Genomic DNA, 20,548 nt, shown 5'->3' with positions numbered 1-20,548 from the left:
CCAGTGCGGCTGCCTGCAGTTCAAGGCGCGGTATGGACAAAGGTTTCAGCGGTGCCACTTTGGTCTTTGCGGTCACCAGAGTGACTTGTGGCCTTCCCTCCATATCGATTATCCGGAAATACGCAACTGCTGAGTATGCAGTTTCACTGGCATCAACGAATACATGCAGTTGCAGCTGTCGGTAATGCTGCGACGTCGCATTGGAGAAATAGCAGTGAGGGATCTTGATGCTCGATATTTGATGTAAGAGAGCGGCCCAACTTTGCCACCGTTCCCATTGTTGATCGTTGACTTCCTGATCCCAGCCTGCACGCCAAACCTCTCGTAGCAGGATTTTACCGTGAACTAGAAGAAAGCCTAGCAGTCCTAGAGGGTCGAAAATGCTCATTAGACATCGCAGGACTTGTCTTTTCGTCGGCCGTGACTCATTGGATAATATTTTCTGAATATCATCCTTCAGGTGTGCACAGAATCCGATATTATCCTCGTCAGATATCCAGAGCATGCCTAGTACTCGGCCATATTCTGTGTTCTTATCGACAAACTGGTGTTTGTTGCCGTTAACAGGCGTTTCTCCCACGCGGCGCAGTACGAAGGCGCTATTGGACTGCCAATTCCGTAAGAGGAATCCGCCCTTGCTGTGGATTTCCTTCACCTGTTCAGCTATTACTGCTGCTTCGGTTTCCGATCCAAAGCTATTCAGATAGTCATCCACGTAGTGATTATTAATTATACCTTCGACAGCCCTCGGAAATTGATCAGCAGATCCCACAGCATTCTTATTTTTGACATACTGGGCCGACGTCGGTGAACAAGTTGCCCCGAAAGTCGCTATGTTCATGAGGTAGATATCAGGCAGTTTCGAGGGATCCGCTCGAAATAGGAATCGTTGAGAGTGACGATCGTCCTTTCGTATTCGTAGTTGGTGGAACATCTCTTTGATGTCCGCTGTCACCGCCACGGCATATTGGCGAAATCGGGTTAATACGGCTGGCAGGGATGTTAATTGATCGGGGCCTTTGAGTAGCACCGAGTTAAGGGAGATCCCGTTTACTGTAGCCGCAGCGTCCCAAATGAGGCGAACTTTATTCGGTTTCTTCGGATTAACCACTGCTCCCAGTGGTAAGTACCAGGCGCGCCTTAAATCGGCTGTGCTTAGTTCCTGTTTGCTCGCCCGATGCGCGTAGCCCTTCTGCTGATATTCTTCCACTTGGCGGATGATATTCTCCTTCAGCGTCGGATTTTTTGCCATCCGGCGCTCCAGACACCCTAGTCTCCGCAGAGCCATGGGGTAACTTTCTGGGAGCTCAATATTGTCATGTTTCCACAACAATCCTGTTTCGTATCGGTCACCGACACGAATGGTGGTTTTCTCCAGTACCCGCAGGGCTCTTTTATCTGCGGCCGAAATCAACTCAACGCCTGATTTCGTTCCTACATCTTCTGAAGCGAAATAGTCTCGTACCAGTTCCCCAGACGGGTTTTCACGGCTACTGGTTCGTTAATGCGTACTTCCTTCACCTTCAAAGGAATCGTAAGACGCAAATTGTTGACCCCTATCAACAATCGTGGCGTGGCGACTTTGTATCCTCGAATCGGGAGACTTTGTAAATGCTGGAACCGTGTATTCAGTTCAGAGATCCGTAGCGTCTGCTTTGGCAAAGCGAGCTACATTGTTCAATTTCAATTGTTTATCATTCTCGACACTTGATACCATCAACTGCAGTTTTTTCGAATCTGCCTAAAATCCTTGTGACATTGCCTGTCCACAAAAGGCATAACGGAACTGTTTCGCCACTTACCCCAAGGTCTTTAGCCAACTCTTACTAAACTAGTGTAAGCGATGAGCCTTCGTCCAAGAAGGCGAAAGTTTCAATGGTTTTTCCAGACCCATGTAGCTTTACCGGAATAATCCGAAACAAAGGCGATTGGTCCGACAAACGATGAGTATGGTTAACGCCCGACTCAACGTTTGATTCAGGCGTATTCCGTGAGAGCTGATAACCACAACCAGAGTGCAGCAGAGGATGGTGACGGAAGGTACACCCGTTGATTCCACATTGTTTAACATTTCGGCAGCTTCTTCTGCCATGTGCATTTAAGCAACTGCGACAAAGCTCCAAGCTTTGCACTCTCTTCCAGCGATCATCGATGGATAATTCGTTGAAACTATCACAATCTCGAACTTGATGTCCACGATCTTTGCAATAACCGCACAGCTTACTTTCATTCGAAGAACTGTCCGGATTGTCAGTATGAGTATTGATCGATCCCTTGATTTTCATTCCAGCTTTCTCATTGTTTCTGACTCGGCCGCTTTTTCCCGTATATAGTGTCACCTGACTTGCCGCGTATACTAAACCGTTCATAAATTCACCGAAGGTTTTGAGGTTGACTTCTGAGCACCTTTGCATATAATTTGCCCACTCCATTTTTACGTGAGCTGGTAACTTCTCCACTAACTCCATCAGCAGGTATGGATTCGTCAAATGATTTTGTTGTCCAGCGGCTTCCAGGTGGTCGCACAGGCTTTGCACAGCAATACCAAACTCGATGAGCGTCTCGAGCTTCTCGGCTTTAGGTGCCACTGTTGTTCGAACCTTTTCCAACATCACGTTAATCAGCAGCTCTGGTCGACCGTAGAGAAGTTGAAGAGTGTTGATAACTTGCGGCACCGATTCCGGTAATAATAAACGACTCCTAACAGCTTGATAAGCAGAGCCTTTCAGACACCGCTGCAATCGTGTCAGGTTTTCCACTTTCGAATAACCACACGCGACGGTCGTGTTCATAAATGCACTAACGAAAATCGGCCAATCAGCGGGATCGCCGTCAAAGGGTGGTAAATCGCGAGGCATCACTTGTCGCGCGGCTAACTGCGAGGGAGAGGGGGGAGGGCGAAATCGAGTAGTCTTGGTGCAAGTGCGCTTGACTGAAATACATTAGTATCTACATGTTTTGCTGCCTCACCAGCAGATTTATTTGCGTTCCTGCAATTCGAGGCAAGGGAAACATAAGAAATGGATGGGCTCTGTTGCAGCGCCGGTGTCCGAGAATCTTGTACTGGGCCATCAACATGATGGAAACCCAGAGTTGTCGCCCCAAATTTAGCTAGCATATCTTGATAATATCCGCCACTCAGTTGAGTGGGAAAATCTTGATAGTTATTATGGATGGGTGGCTTACCTGGTGAGAGTACGGGGGGCTCTTGATGGGGATTGTTACCTTGCATCGGTTCAGTGCGTCCATCAAGGACCAATTTTCCTAATTTAAACTCGGTTCTAGAAATCGCGCTGGTATTCCGCTGCTGATTCCCTGGAAGTATTTGTGACCCAAGTTGGAACTCGGAAATCCGCGACTGTTTTACTGGATCCGTTGCTGTCGGCTTCGGCGTGCTCTGCTGCTGCGGTAAATTTACCTGTTCTGCTACATCATCGCCAGCTGCAATTGCCGCAGTGGTTTCAATGCATTCCTGCACACGATGCATGCTGTCATGCCGACTCGCACAACTGCTAACGGTCTCATGGCTCTTATTGTGTGATAACTGCTCCGCAAATAAAGTATATTTTTCTTGCAGTCGTTTTTTGTCCTGCTCTATAGCCCGCTTTTCCGCATCTCGCTCGCGCTGCTGAATCGCACGCTCCTCTTCAAGCTGCCTCAATCATAAAGCGATACGAGCAGACTTAGTGCTGGACTTTGAGGTTATACTCAGCGGTCTATACTTCTGGCACGTCCACGACCCATCACCTATGGATTGCGTTACCTCCGCGCAACGCATGTGCCACCAGCTGTCGCATTGGTCGCATTGAACAAAGTTGTCGTAAGAATCGGGGCGCGGACAGGTAACGCAGCCTCCCGGCATTCCTACATTCGATGTTTGCTGGATGTCTTCAGCCACGCCCATGTTGAAAGTTCTGAAGATGTGTTTCGGCGGGGAGTGAATAAATTAACACCGTGTTTACAGCGTAACGGTTAGCTTTAAACTGTAATGCATTTACTTTTAGATAGGGTATATCTTATAAATCTAACGTACACTTTCAGTGCTTCTACTCCAACTTATTATTTCACTCTTTCCGTCGATCACGCTTTTCGTTTAGCCTAAGTAAAATATATCAGGCAATATTACATTTTAATGCACGATAATTTTAACTTACTGGATCAAAGTATCCTAAGATTTATGCTAGCCTGTATTTGACAATTTTTCCAAATTAGTAGCTATTCATTTCTACGTATAATATATAATCTAACACGCGCAACTGATTGCTTAAGAATGAGTTTCTTACGGATGTTTTTCTTTCTCTCCCCCAATTATCATTTTAATCGGTCATTTGATACCATGTCAACTGACACGTCGACTGGCACTTGGATGACCGTTGAAGCCGGGCTCCCAGCGCCAACAGTAAGATTTCGAAATAAAAATTAGAAATAAGTACCAAAGAAATAAAATTGCGGATAATCGAGTCTCCGGATAATCGAGTCCGACCTGTACTTAGTTGCAAAAAATAAATATATTTACTCATAAAAACTTTTATAGAGTGCATTTAGTAAAATCAGTGCACTTTGTAGAAATGAAAACATGCAAAAATCGTTGTAAATTTGCCAAACATGTTCCCTTTTAGAATGGACACCATGTCAATAATTAGTTGAATCTGCTATTTTTTACTCTTACGTAGTTGACGAGGAGTCATGATTTTTAAAATGGATGATCTCCTGATGAGCTTCACGAAACTTAGCCTTGATCGACTGAACTGGAAACTCTTTCGTTAAGTTTCTTTGTGTCAACTGAATTTGTTTTTAATTCATAACTATTTCATATTTTTTCATTATTTTTTAACTGCTAAACTGATTTAGTGAGTAGCAAGTATTTAAAAATTTTTAATATAAGTTTTACACAATAGCACATGGTGAAAATGCCAATTGTCAACAGGCCATGCTAAGCTCTAGTGATGTTCAAAATTTATTACAGTTAATATCATGTTGGTATGAGCTTGTCGGCGTTCTAGGAAATTCCCAAAATTTTAAACTGTCGTGGTTTGTTATTATTAGATTTCTGTCTTGCTTGCAAACATTACATATTTTATCTTTCCTTCAGGATGTTATGATAAATTATATAAATTTAAGAACAAAAGATATATTCAATAAAGTTTAATTGATTAGCTTAATAAACTATAGCAAAGGTTAAAAAATGGGAAAAATTTGGAAAAATAAAAATTGCTTTCTAGCACGCTGTATTCCGATTGGTTACAATTTAATTTTGGTTAGGTACAAACAACTCTAATGAAAAACAAGTTTAAGATACTTAATGAATATTAAATTAATTTACATCTGATTTGGAACGAGTTTCGCATATGACCAGAAACCAGTTTTAGAATATTTCATATTAAGCCCTCGGTTGCCCAAAAAAACTCCCAGAAGGTCGATTTTGACCAAAAATATTTTTTCGAGATAACACTAGATTTCGACGTTTTGAGTATTTTAAGACATTTGGCATCGAAAAAAGTTTCGATTTTCGCAATTTCATGTGCTTCTTCTGCCTTGGTAGATTATCGAGGATCGAAAAATCACAACTTTAAGCGCTTTGAGGCACTCCTAAATCATGTCTGATTGAGCTGAAATTTTGCATAGGAGCAATTCTCGCTGAAACCGTCCCACTGGTGACATGAGGTCTTTCAAAAAGGATATTTTTGTTTCTAAATGATAGAAAGTAGTGAAAAAATGAGAAAACCATCTTGGGTTGTTCATATTGATAGACCCCTCGGGCACAAATCGGTTAAACGGTTTTTACAAAAATTGATTTTTGAGAAATTCTTGATCTTTTTATTGATTTATTTCTCTTGAATTTGTCATTGAACCCCCTGCAACAAACACATCGTTTTCAAGAGGAATGATAGAGCTTTCATTTGATGTAGAAAAAAATTGGCCGCCATCTTGGATCTCGCCGCCATCTTGGATTTCATCAGAAAAACGTGTTTTTGAGCAAGTTCGCAACCACCGATTTGAAATTTGACATCACCTTTAGAAAGCAGAGAAAAAATGCTTTAATATACATTCAAAACATTAGGTGAGCATTGAGTTTACTTTGTCATTCTGGTCACTTTCCAAAATCGGACTTCAAACAGTTCAACGCATGACGCGCGGCCAATATCAAATCAACGCAATATAATAACCGTTTAACCGATTTGTGCTCGAGGGGTCCATCAATATGAACTAACCAACGTGGTTTTCTCATTTTTTCATTATTTTCAATCATTCAAACACAAAAAAAAACGTTTTTTAAAGACCTCATGTCACCAGTGGGACGGTTTCAGCGAGAATTGCTCATAGAAGTTTTTTTGGGCCAATAAATAAAATATACATACGGTTTTTAAAATTCGATGATGAAACTTTCTCAATACAGTCATTTCCACCTTAACACATAGCTATTTGCTTTAAAATATGTTACTTGGATTGAAATTACGCACATTCATTGAAATTAATGAAATAAAGAAACTTGTGAGTCTGCTGCTTGTGATTAAAATCACGTTGAGTTTGATTTTTAACCGGACTATTCCGGATTCCGGAATCATTACCCTGTCCATGGCTCCAACTATTGATACACAGTCAGGTTCTTTACGCGGTTTTTTTAACGCGGATTTAATTACGAGTTTTTTTCACGCGGATTTCGAATTACCGCGGTTTTTACGTGGATTTTCGAATTATTGCGTTTTTTTTACGCGATACCGCGCTAATTCGAAAAAAAATTTCACGGGTTTTCGAGTTAACGCGGGTAGGGAACCAGAAACTTCTGAGTATTTATGGAGTTAAAGACTTAATCGAAAAAATCTCCGCCCTCCATAAGATCTGAAATAACCGTCAAAGAGAACTATTTTAAATACCGGTCGAAGAGCGTCTCGGCTTTTTTCTTCTGAAACCTTTCTTGGTGGTTTACTTTTTTCTTTACGCGGATTTTCGAATTACGGCGGTTTTTTAAGAAATACGTATCCCCCGCGTAAAAAAAAATCTGCCAGTTAACGAAAAAATTAAGGGGGGCGCCAAAATAAGTTTTCGCCTGCAGCTCAAATCAGCCTTCGTCCGCCCCTGGTAATAATAGGTTAAACGTACCTTAATTGGTTATCAAATCTGGAACTACTATGCACTACAATCTCTATGAATATGTTTTTTTTCGTTAACATTGCATTCGTTAACAACCATAGGAGCACACTGCTTATAATCGCATATCAGTCCCATGTGGCAAATCATCGAGTTGAGAAAACAGCGCTTGAAGATATTTTTCTTGTTTTGGGTATTTCGCCTGTTTGGGGTGGGTTATTCTTATTTTTTCAACATAATGTAATGAAATAGACCTCAATCATAACTTTTTCGTCAAAGAATTGCTTTTTTCGTGAAAATTCCAATGAAAAATAATGAAGAGTCTGATATACGATTATTTAGGCATACCTGTCTCACTTTCAACCGCTCGGTGTAGGAGTAGTCATATTTTTCTTAAGTATTTTGAATATGGATAGACGTTTATGGCCACAGACAGCTTCTATGCTGCATGGAGAATGGCGGAGACGTCCATGCATTACTTACCCCGGCTTAAAGGTGTAGGTTAGATTAAGGTTTAATTTTAAATTCTTGTTTTTCTTGACAAGTAGGTTTACAATTTTCCTACAATTAGTTTCACTTAACTGCGGAATAAATTACAATCTTTTAATGAAATAAAACTTAAAATATATGTAATAGTGTTGATATGTCACCCTTTGTGGCAGAACACACAATAAAAAATCTGAATAAATATTAGTAAATAATTAATGCATCACAAAACATCCCCCTTATAAAAAACCCGGCTTAAAGGTTGTCTTAGAAAAAGCAAAATATAAGGTTGAAGTCATGTATATGCTACTGAATAATTTTTATTTCTTACGTCTTCAGTGTTTCGCAATACGTGCTGATAAAATCATAGGAGGGTTGTGTGCAAAGCCACGACTGCAGGATTAAAGTAGAATACTTTTACAAGAAAGATAACTCGGCTGCTTGCGTGTCATTTTGAAATCGGAATTTTTTCGTATATACCGCTTGTTAAGTACAGTATCAACAAATTGTAATAAACATCACACTGCTGTGCATTTGCAGCAGCATCAAACCTCAGTTGCAGTTTATTAATAACCATTCATTATGCTCTTCCAAATACATTTAGTAGCCTTGAAAAAGGCCGATTGCTGCAATTGCAATTTTCATTCAATTATTGCCTAAATGCTTCATGGTCAGATATACCCGCGGCAACTGCTACGCTATCCGTAGCCATGCCACAGTTGTGGCCTGAGATCCGCTGCAACTAGTGCGCTATCCATTGCTATGCCACAGCTGTGCTGCCGGTACCCGCATAGCTGTCCCATACTGATTTTGGTCACTTTTGAGTTATCATCGGGAATCGACTTAATTGTTATCATATTTTCTGGAAAAAAATTAAAATTGATACTTTTGTATGGAAAAACATGGAAAAAATACCAAGTTGTCTTTGTCCCATATTGAAAGTACCCGCATTAGAGTCCCACTGCATAGTGGTACAAACTGCAAACATAAAATTTTGCTCCAGATTAGTGTATATCGGATTATTTTAGGCATATAGAAGTATGATATACTTCTATATGCCTAAAATAATCCGATATACACTAATCTGGAGCAAAATTTTATGTTTGCATCATTTAATTAACTAGACTTATGTTGTTTTTCTGTAGTACAATCTACGTTGCCAATGATACTGCCGGTTGCTGGTTGAATTTATATGTGATGGGGCAAAATATGCGAGTACTTTTGAAATGTACCGGCATATTTTGTCCCATTTTGTCTTTTTTTTCAAGTTATAAAACGTAAAACCAATTCCATCTATGGTTTTTTATTTTCAACGATAAACTTGTGCTGCCATGAAACTGTTATGGTCATTGGTTCTGGATGTAATTGCTGGAAATCCGAAAATTCACGGATAATATTCAATCGCCGTTTTCTCAACATGTTGTTTTTCATTATGGGACAGTTATCCGGGTACCGGCAGTGTGACCGCTATCCGCTATCGCTGGTATCCACTGCACTGCTACTGCTGCTGCTAAGGGATGACTGCTGTTGTCGCTGTCTAGAACTATTATGAGCGGCTTCGGCTGGAACAGGCTCTTGTATAGACCAAATAGCATATTTTAAATTGCAAGGTATATGATGCTGTCGACCGTGCTTGGAAAGCAATCATATAACGACCAATCAGAGGTCGAATTTTTCGTTTTGACAAGGCTTGACTTTTTTCAATAGTACAATAGTTTGAATAATAAAATAACAATTATCTTCATTTGGGAAGAATCTTAGAAGATTTTCCAATCTATTGGTGCAAGAACGAAAAAAATACATCGAATACTAACCGATTTATTGGCATTTGAAATTGGACATATTTTTCACTTTTTTCGATTTTAGATTTTCATTTCACATCCCTATGTAGCCGAACTTCCTGAGAGAAGTATTCTACTTCAAAAATTATTCCGCATTAGTCCGTGCATTTTTCATATTGGAAAAGTGGACTTCAACTTGAATGATCATTTGAAGTGAGCAGATCATCCACTGGAAATTTACCTCTTACAGACAGCAGCATTGCTCAAAGCTATTATCCCTCTGATCAACGAAACCAGTAACCTTTCGGGAACGAACTTCCCGAAAAAGTTACAGTTTCAGTGTCTACATAAAAATAATTTTTGTGTGTAATTTATTTGAAACAACTTTGCATTTTTAATTATTTGATGAGTTTTAACAACAAAAAGCTTGAAACACAGCACCAAATATCTGTTATATGGATTGAAGAGAAAAAAATTGGCCATACTCAGTGTTCGCGCAGCGAACAGGTTTTGAGCATCTTACTTTTATATACGTCATCGCAGCAGGACAATGCTCTTCTCTTTCACTACGCCAACGTAAAATGTCCTTTACGAATAAAGGAACGCTCCGAAGAACATCTCATGACGCTTCTGGTATGTTCTCCTGCTGAATAGAACACAACACGTGAGCGACTGCGCTGCAACCCACCTCTACTAGAATCTAATTCATTCTACCGCATGGAGGAAGCTGATAAAGGAGACGAGAACTTTCTGCGCCGCTACATAACCAGTATACATACCGCGCATTTGCGCAAGCTAGTTCTTTGTGTATTTTCAGTGTTTAGTGTGAATTTGAATCGACATTGTGTATTCTGAACCGAGAGTGTGTATTTTGAATCCTTATCCTACATGATTCCAATCGAATGCTTATTTTCAAGTTATAACGAAGTGTTTTTAATTAAAAGTTAAAGTGTAAATGATCTTAGTGCTTTTTCATTAATCCGAAAGTAGATGTTTGTGTTCGCTAGAACTCTAGAAGTGCGCATTTGACCTTAGTGTGGTGGCTCATTTTCCTTATGTTTAAACTGCATTCGCGCTGTCTCCCGAGCCAATTATCCTTTCGTGTGTTCGCCGTGCTTGCGATTTTCGCGTCCTTTGCTTGCTTCGTTTTCGCTTTGTACTGTGCTATGATACGGAAGAATCGTGCCAGCTGCGCTGATTGTTTAGTTTTCAGTCGGCAGCGATTCTGATAGCGGTTTATAGAGGCACCGCTCGCCTACCCGCCTCTAAGTGTTGACGAAGGCGTCAAAACTCAGGAAAAACATTTGCTGTGACTAATATGCGATTATTCTTAAGATGGGACAATTTGATCTCGCATTATTTTCTGACTTTTCCAAACAAAACATACTTTTTTGTTTTCTTAATCGATAGTAAAGCAAGAAATAGATGGAATCTGATATTTAACTCAAAAACCATGGAAATCCATATGGGACTGGTATGCGATTGTAGGCAGCACAGTTCGTCGGAAATTGCATAAATCAGAAATGTAATGGTACGGAGAGAGAAAATCGACCACATGATCTTGAATAACATACATGCAAGATAATGTAAATTTTACACATCCACAGTCAAACTTTTTCATTCCATGGTTACAATTATTAACGGCAACGCTTTTAGCAAATAATGAAAGATTTCAACTAGGTGTTTTTCTCTGATAAATTTTGTCGAGTGCACGTGATTTTACATTGCATATGATTACGGATCATTCATAAAATACATAACGCGCTCAGGGGTGGGGGGTATTCAGCGAAGCGTCGCGAAGCGAAAATCGCCAAATTCCGCGATATGTAATATTTGAATAGTTCCTTACGTTTAAATCTAAGAGGATGCAATTTACAAGGTTATCCCGATTTCCACATCTTGCAGTTTTACGAATTTTTCAATTGCTAAATAAATGTTTCTTCAGATTGACTCAGATTAAGCTGTATTTTCCCTAATCTCGTGAGGTAGCACCTATCAACATGGTGCATCGTGAACTTCTCTAAACTTACTGCCAAAAACAAACATGCAATATCATATTTTTATAACATAAAAATGCCAGAAATAAGAATTGCTCTTGGCGACATAAGAATTTTGCTCTATAGGTTTTGTTTATTAGTGGGGGACAGGTCGATGGGTAATGAACAGATGTATGAAGCATTTCATTGTTGGAACACACTTACTTGATGAACTACCACCAGACGCCCCTGGTGGAGGGAACGAAAACCAAAACTGGTGAGCCAGCTTGATATGCTGCAAAACAGTAAAAAAACAAGGCAATGAAATGTGTATTTGCCAGAATTTAACTATGACAACTATATACATCGAGGAATCAATAATGCGCAAAGAATAGGATACGTAAATAATAATGTTTATTAAATGAACATGCCAAAAATTACCTTTATTCTGGAGAATAGACAAGCGGTTTTTATTTTTGAATTTCGTGATGATAGTGAAACAAATTACAAATACCAGGCATTTATACCACATTTATGGTTTTTCCACGTAACAAATATTGATTTTAATTAGTTTATCAAGACCATGTACTATTGATTATAATAATATGTTGACTGCATTCAAGGAAAAACGACATCTGAAACATGTTTTTTTTTTTGAAAGATGACTAGAACAAGATACCTGACTCTTGCAGAACTCATCAGACATGATTGTCGCTGCGCGTGAGCAAAAGCCGAACTAATTTATACACTGTTAATATGATGTATACTTAACGTCAAAATCAACTGACGACAAGGCCAAGACATGACTGCTGAAAGGTGAAACAATTTTTTCTGTATCCATGTGGACGACTGTACGGTGCTGCCATACGAAAAATGATGATAATGTGTACGAATGCTTAGTTCTCAAACATGAAGCTTTCCGGAAGAATCAAGAATTGTCGGCGCATCATTTAAAATTTAGCGTACCATCAGAAATTTTCCGATAACCGCTATCAGCACGCTATACAGCCAAGTTTTTCACTCTTGCCGAGGTTAATAAAGCAACAATCGGGTGCCCCGGTGAACCTGACTATATGTACAATGGTTCTGAAACCTGGCTTGCGACATATCAAACTTTAAATTTTGATAGAATGGGACCTGAAAATAAATATGACTCCTCAATATAAACCCCCACTCTGACAGTCAATTTCACACTTTTCTTTTCGTACTTTGAAGTGCAAAAACTATGGCAATAGCATTAAGCGCAAAAAATGACAATATCATTGATCTGCATTTTGTCTTAAGCGTCGAGCTGGCCAAACTGCTACACCTTTTTCATATACAATCTTGAACAGCTCAACGATCGATGACGGACTATGCACGATAAATCGGTTTTGCTCATAGTGACAATTTTATGAGAATTTAAGCCATCAGATGGCAGCACTAACCGTCGGAAATCGGTCGTGTTCAAAATGTATGAAAAATATGGAAGTTAGGTATCTTGTTCAGGTTATCTTTGATGTTTTACAAGTGTGATCCTCATTTCTCCGTATATTAATTTAACCATTTCCTGTCAAAACTAATTCGAATTATGCAAAAACTGAAGAGCTGTAAGTTCCTGTAGTTAAACAAGTCTGCAGGTATCTCTGACCTTTTTGTTTCAAAGATGAACTCGAAACTTGTTCATGCGTTAAAGTAGTACTGAAATATTGGTTTATAATAGAATTGTAGTACGAAAACATTTTGCGTAGTCTTACATTCAATTGGAATCGTGCGTAATACAAATTCAAAAACTTCTCGATTGAGATATGTGTCAGCTTACTTTTAAAGCGAAATTGTAGCCTTCCCTTGGAGAGGAAGGCAAAAAAAGGCGATGTCTGTCATAAGTAAAAATGAAGGTGAAGTTGTAATAAAACGTCGGAAAAACTATCCGAATGGCCATGGAAGAGTCTTGCCTGCTTCTGAATCAATTTCGTGAAGTAAATTTGTTGTTTTATGGATAAAGTAATTGGGGGGATCACTTAATTTTCAATGGTTTACTCTCGAAACAGTTTGAACGTATATGTAATTTAACGGATAAACGGCCAATTACTCGCGCGCTAGATAGTGTCTACGCAAACTTACTTTAGATGATGGTAATATGAACGGTATAATTTTATATCAATTAGCGTTATAAACGCTTCAACCACACACATCTAATTCATTATTTAAGGATCACGCTTTTATTTTGTGTTTTTTCTAGATACTTTCTGTTACTGATATGTACCCATGGTATTTCACCAAATAGAGGGAGATTTTTTTACCACTGCCACTTATGTAATATTAGTAATTAACTTCATGGTAGCATTTGAATTGTATTCAAGATGTTATTCTTTCTTACTAAGCTACAACTACGTCGCTGTATCTTAATAATTGCAAAGGACAGTACTTTCGAGTTGAAATATGAAACTGTTCAATTTATTTTTAAATCGGGTGTTTTTAAATATACAAATTGCAAACAAATAATATTATTCAGAAATGCTTTCCTTCCTTACATTCGAAAAAAATCTCATCTCACTTCCTACTCACTATACCAAATGCAAGGGCAACTTATTTGGTTCTCTTTGATTAAGTAATGCTACCGTACAAAGCATGAAGGCTTTATTATTTGGCACAAATTAATTCAAATACAACACAGTTAATTTATTTTAAAAGAAAGAAACTATAAATTACAGTAATGCCTCAAAATTGAAGCAATAACAAAAATAACACTAGCTTATATGTACAAAGCAACAAACTTCAATACAACAGGTTAAAAACCGCCAACTGATATACTTTTAAGACACATTCACATCTATTCATAAATCACCACATAAATAGTTTGAAATACAAGCTTTAACTTAGCTGGAAGATAATCGCTTACTTAGTTTACTACGTCTTTTGTGAAACTATCAGATTTACTAAAATTATGTCTCAATCTCGGAGACGAACTGTAAAAATATCTTTTTGTGAGTGATACGACGCATGCGTTCTAATCAAGGGGCGTCAGTGCGAACAGGTATTAAGTTATTCGACGTCTATATATACATATATAAATATTTCCAGTAACGCTGTTGAGAACGTATGCAGTTACTTCTTTGGAATAAGATAACGTAATGTTCATAAATTTATTGTTGTGATTACTTCGTACGCATCAATTAGTAATTGGAGTATGTTATATTATTATTTGTCCTGGGAATATATGTAATCTAAGATTTTTATCATTATTACTCACACTTTAGTTGATAACAAGCTTATAATGAACATGTAACGAAAGGAAACGGTTCTTCGAATTACGAAACTACTATGTCAATGTAGGCATGCATGCAGTTTTTTTGGGCTTCATACCATATGATAAATCCCTCAAATAATCGAAAAATCAGTAGCATTTTCTGTGAACAAAAAAAAATGATTGTGATTTAGCACTCGTTGCATTGCAGCAAGTACTTTGCGCAGCAGAATTTGAATACTACTGAAATGGTATATATGATTAAGATTTGAAAAATGTTATCTTAAATTAGATGCTTTCCATATAACTGCACATAAATGGAGCATTAACTAACATACAGGATGTTAATAAGTTAATAAAAATACACTTTAAAATGTGTTAAAAAAATTAAAATACAAGACATTCTTTCATGAATCAATTTCTATTGAAGCCTAGGGGCTAGACACCTTTATTTTCATGAAAAATATTTCGATAATATTACACGATGGTTGATATATCTTGATATTTATCGATTATCTGTCAATTGACATCCCTCCAACGATACTTTGACATCAATGAGCTATAATTCGGATAGAGGGGTGCCAAATAATGCAACGATAAATACTTTGTGATATTGAATATTGGAAATATTTCGCAATATATCAATAGTCTTGTCCCAAGATTGAAGCAGAGTTTATTGAGAGCCCTTACGACATATTAGCACACCCTCATAGTGCTGTATGCCGAGCTTGAAAAGTTTTTTTTATTTCAAAAATCGATAATGATCCTTCCCGGTACGCGGCGTTGATTTTCACGTTTTTTCTTGATAAACACCAGTGGGAGCTTCCCACGCCAGGATACAGCCCCGCATAATCAATAACCATAAACGGATGATAAGCCATACGGTTTAACGATACTTCATACAGTCGGGACTATAACCCGAACTAGTTGTTAGGCACGTTTTATGGTTATTGATTATGCGGGGCCCCCTAAACCATCACCTATGCGGAGCTGAATGTTTATAAAAAACCTAAATTAATCCACCTAGCGGTTAGACTCAGCCTTTCTCATTCAAACTTTAATTTGCTTTAACACCGGACGGAAGTTATATATTTGCACTGTTTACTTTCCACCGGATAGAACTCGCGATAAACAACTTATCGATGCTCACGTCCAATCAGTTTTAGCAATTCACGACAAAGCGAAACGGTGCGATGAGATTGTAATAATCGGAGATTTCAACTTGCCGAGTTTATTCTGGGTCCCATCTCGTAATGGGTTCCTTTACCCCGATCCGGATCAATCCACCATCCATTCTTGTGCACTTGACCTTCTGGACGGTTATAACGCTGCCATGCTTGAGCAAATAAATAATAATCCAAACGAGAACGGACGCTGCCTCGACCTTTGTTTTGTCAGCACTAGAGACATCGCCCCCCGGTTAACTTATGCTCCGGAACCACTGGTTAAATCTATTACTCACCACCCGGCTCTTAGCCTCACATTCGACAAGCTGAGTAGCATCGACTATCACGAGCCAGAAGATCAGTTTCGTTACGACTTCAAGCGAGCAGACTACGAGGGACTGTTACGAGAACTGCATAATGTCGACTGGGTAAATAGTCTTAATCCTGCCAATATATTTCGATCGTCTCCGGTTTGATCGCCCGTTTTGTACCCCGAACGAAAGTGCGATCTCGAAAATACCTCCCCTGGCAGTCTTCGGAATTGCGACGCTTAAAACGGTTTAAAAATGCCACCTTTAAAAAATATTCTGCAAATGGGTCGCTTTCTCTGCGGAATCATTACCGGTCAGTTAACCATGATTACAAGATCCTTAGGAGACGATGCTACGCCGATTACAGACGAGGAATCGACAATAAATTGAAAATCGATCCAAAACAATTCTGGAACTTCGTTAACGTACAGCGGAAAGAAGCGGGACTGCCGTCAGTGATGGAATTGGCTACCGAAAAACCAGATAATCCGGCTGATATTTGCAGACTATTTGCTGCAAAATTCTCGAGTGTTTTTTGCGATGAATCTCTTACCACTAGTCAGATATTCGCAGCCGCCAACAAAGTCGCTGTTTCTAGTAACTCCATCGCCTCGATTATTATTGACGATCGTGCCATTTCTGCCGCTGTCACTAAGTTAAAGCATTCAAACTCACCTGGCCCTGACGGGATCCCCGCCACATTACTGAAGAAATGCATTTCCGGACTGTTAACTCCTCTTACGCATCTGTTTCGCCTATCTATAGCCTTAGGAAGATTCCCCTGTGCTTGGAAACAGGCGTTTATGTTTCCGGTTCATAAGAAAGGCGATCGGAGCAACATAGACAACTACAGAGGAATACCTGCATTGTGTGCTACATCCAAATTGTTCGAGTTAGTGGTCATGGAACCAATATATTCTCATTGCCAGAACGTCATCGCGGAGGAGCAACATGGATTCCTTCCCAAACGTTCCTGTGCGACGAACTTAATCTGTTTTACGGGATACGTCATCGATAGCTTCGTAGAGCGAGCTCAAACCGACGCGATCTACACCGATTTATCCGCTGCGTTTGACAAAATTAATCATCGTATCGCCATTGCGAAACTGGATCGGTATGGGTTCTCTGGCAATCTATTGAGTTGGCTGGAGTCATATCTTTCGGGACGGATGATAAGCGTAAAAATTGGCGATGAGATATCTGAATCTTTCTCTGCAACTTCAGGGATTGCACAAGACAGCCATTCGGGCCCGCTGATGTTCCTACTCTACTTCAACGACATAATTCAGTCATTAAAATGTCCCCGTCTAGCATTTGCGGAGGATCCGAAATTGTTCTTCAAAATTAAAAGCAACAGCGACGCTCTATTCCTGCAACAACAGTTGAATGAATTTTCACACTGGTGTGAACTAAATGGCATGGTACTTAATCCTAGCAAATGCCTATTGATTTCTTTTACTAGGAAGAATAATCCTCTTCACTTCGAGTACAATCTGAATGGTGTTCAATTACAGCGTGTCGACCATGTGAAAGATCTCGGAATTATTCTCGATACTAAGATCACCTTTAAGCAACATGTCTCATTTATCATCGCAAAAGCCTCCAGGCAGTTGGGACTGATTATTCGAATGACACGCGACTTCAGAAACATCCACTGCCTGGTATCTCTGTACAATTCATTGGTTCGGTCCTGTTCGGAATACTGCTGTCCAGTCTGGGTTCCTTACTATAACAACTCTATTCACCGAATCGAAAGCATCCAGCGTCGATTCACTCGCTTTGCGCTCCGATTGCTTCCATGGAGGCATCCTTCACGGAATACTCGATACAAGGATCGCTGTCAGCTTCTTCATATCGACACGCTACAACTACGCCGAGAAACAGCACGCGCCATGGTAGTATCCGATACTCTAACAGGTAGAATTGACTGTCCGAATATCCTTCGTCAGATCAATATAAGCGCACCCACAAGAGCATTACGTAGGTCATCATTACTGCATATTCCGTTTCGCCGCACCAACTACAGCGCAAACAGTGCCATTATTGGTCTTCAAAGAGTTTTTAACCGTGTTTCAGAAGTGTTCGATTTTCACCTAACTGCTCGTGTCCTTCGATCTAAATTTGTTTCATTGCTTCGTAGTACAATGTATTAGTGTATTCAGGGGCGGACGAAGGCTGATTTGAGCTGCAGGCGAAGACTGATTTTGCCGCCCCCCCTCAAGTTTTTATTTTATATAAAACGCATTTTCTATAGACTCGAAAATTTGATTAGACAGCATGTGTTGTGTTAACAATTCAAAAATTACCTTTTCATGCTTTCAATGTTGCAAATTTTTTTATCGTTTCCGACATATCAATTTCTTGAAGCACCTGTCTTTCTATCAATATTATCGCCAAGCCACACAAACGTTCTTGCGACATGGTCGATCGTAGTTACGTCTTTATAAGTTTTAGTTTTGAGAAACTTCTCTCGCCACTTGTTACTTACTTACTTTACTTTACTTTACTTTTAAGGCGACAGACCGATTATCAATCCAGTGCCGAATTCAGAATACGTCGCCATGTCGCTCGGTCTTGGGCTGCTATCCTCCAATCGCCCCTAACACCTATTTCGCGTGCATCCTCGTCGACAGCACACATCCAACGAGTGCGGGGTCTACCCCGAAGTCGACGACCTCTATCGGGATTCCTGCTAAATATAGCCTTCGCTTGACGCTCATCCGGCATTCTCGCTACATGCTCAGCCCACTGAAGCCTGCCGTGTTTTATCCGCTTGCCTATATCCGCCGATTTGTATGCCTGGTACACTTCATGGTTCATGCGTCTGCGCCAAACACTATTTTCTAGTTTGCCGCCAAGGTTTGAAAAAAAAAAAACCCTACGCTCAAAAACAACAAGAGCTCGCCGATCAGCCTCTTTCAGCGTCCATGATTCATGGCCGTAGAGAGCCACCGGAAGAATCAGTGTCTTATAGAGTGCAAGTTTTGTACGGATTTGCAGACTGCGGGACCTTAGCTGGTTACGTAATCCGTAAAAGGCCCTGTTTGCGGCTGCTATCCACCTCTTTATCCCACGGCTGCTATCCGCCTCTTTATCCCACAACCTCGTTGTCACATGTCACTAATGTTCCCAGGTAAATAAATTCGTCGACTACTTCAAATGTTTCCCCATCTAGCACCACCGCAACACCAACCGCCAACGGACTACCACGCACTCTGCCAGCCACCATGTATTTCGTTTAGGCAGAGTTTATGACAAGCCCTAATCTCGCAGCTTCTCGCCTGAGAGGTCCGAAGGCCTCTTCCACTGCTCTACGATTCCCCTCCAACCAGTCCGAGGGCAATTCTTCATCAGACCACACTCTCAGCATGATCCGATGGATGGCACGATACAGCTGTTCGCTCCCGACTTTGAAGAGTTCGGCGGGAATGCCGGCCTTCCCAGCTGCCTTGCAGTTTCTCAGCTCTTTCACTGCTTTCTTCACCTCGTCCATGGATGGTGGATCCACAACTTGACCATCATCCTCAATAGTCATCCTGCTCCTTTCGACTCCACTGTTTCCCTCACCGTTCAACAGCACACTGAAGTATTCCTTTCAACGCCTGGCCACCTCTGTTTTATCGGTTATCAGGTTCCCCTCCCTATCGTTGCACATGACAGGAACTGACACGTTTCGATTCCTAATTCCGTTGACCTTCTTGTAGAAGCTCCTCGCATCGTGCCTGGAGAAGCAACCTTCCACCTCCGCAAGAAGACGCTCCCAATGCTGTCGTTTCTTCCGGCGATGGAGTCTCTTTTCAGCGGCTCTAGCATCTCGATATCTACCCACGCTCTGACGAGTCACAGCCGTGGCCAACATGTGACCCCTGGCGCGGTTCTTCTCCTCCGTCACTCGCTGGCACCCAGCGTCAAACCACTCATTGGACGCAGCTGCCGCAGTTGTACCCAACACTTCTCGCGCTGTAGTGCTCATCGAACTGTAGATGTGTCTCCTGCGCTTTCATTGTATGTCTTTTCCAGGAGCTCAAAGAACACCACTTGTTACACTAATGGGTAAAGTGAGTAAAATTCTCAAAGATACAAAAACATTTGAAAAAGTATCAATCAGTTGATTTTTTGTGATGTAGTTGTGTAGTGATGTAGCATTCATTGGAGTCGTCTCAGCTGGCAACATAGGTGATAAAATAACAAGTTCTTGGTGCATTTCATGTCCATCGATGTCACACTCTTTCTTGTGTGTGAGGATTTTCTGTAAATGTAGACAACTTTTCTCTTACTGATTTGTACTACAACCCATTAAACTGTGAATATCATACAAGAAGCTGAAATTGTCACTGTGATTTTTCATTAACTGGAATCGATCATCGAACGATGCAATAGCTACATCCAATACAAAATAGAAAAAATTCACTTTGAAAGAGAGTTTTTTCGATGTAATTGGTTCATCTGACTGTTCGTATGCACTGTTTGTGCAACTGTTTCTTCATCATTCTCGGCCGAATTCGTGTTTCTG

At 40.2% G+C, this 20,548-nt stretch overlaps 1 protein-coding gene across 1 annotated transcript in view; it reads right to left on the bottom strand.

Moving 5' to 3' along the window:
• LOC129723049 (voltage-gated potassium channel subunit beta-2) overlaps positions 1 to 14,167 on the bottom strand; it is a 138,929-nt gene extending 124,762 nt beyond the window's left edge. The window contains exons 1-2 of the mRNA XM_055676998.1: positions 14,126 to 14,167; positions 11,558 to 11,627 (exon numbers count right to left, since the gene is read on the bottom strand). Coding sequence (XP_055532973.1) covers positions 11,558 to 11,627; positions 14,126 to 14,152 — 97 coding nt within the window. The 5' untranslated portion in view covers positions 14,153 to 14,167. The remainder of the gene's footprint in view (positions 1 to 11,557; positions 11,628 to 14,125) is intronic.
• Between the last annotated feature and the right edge of the window lie 6,381 nt (positions 14,168 to 20,548).

This window comes from Wyeomyia smithii, chromosome 2 (genome assembly GCF_029784165.1).
Source record: "Wyeomyia smithii strain HCP4-BCI-WySm-NY-G18 chromosome 2, ASM2978416v1, whole genome shotgun sequence".
NCBI classification, from domain to species: domain Eukaryota; kingdom Metazoa; phylum Arthropoda; class Insecta; order Diptera; family Culicidae; genus Wyeomyia; species Wyeomyia smithii.
The sequence above is the reverse complement of the archived record's forward strand: the minus strand, read 5'-3'. Positions and strand labels throughout refer to the sequence as shown.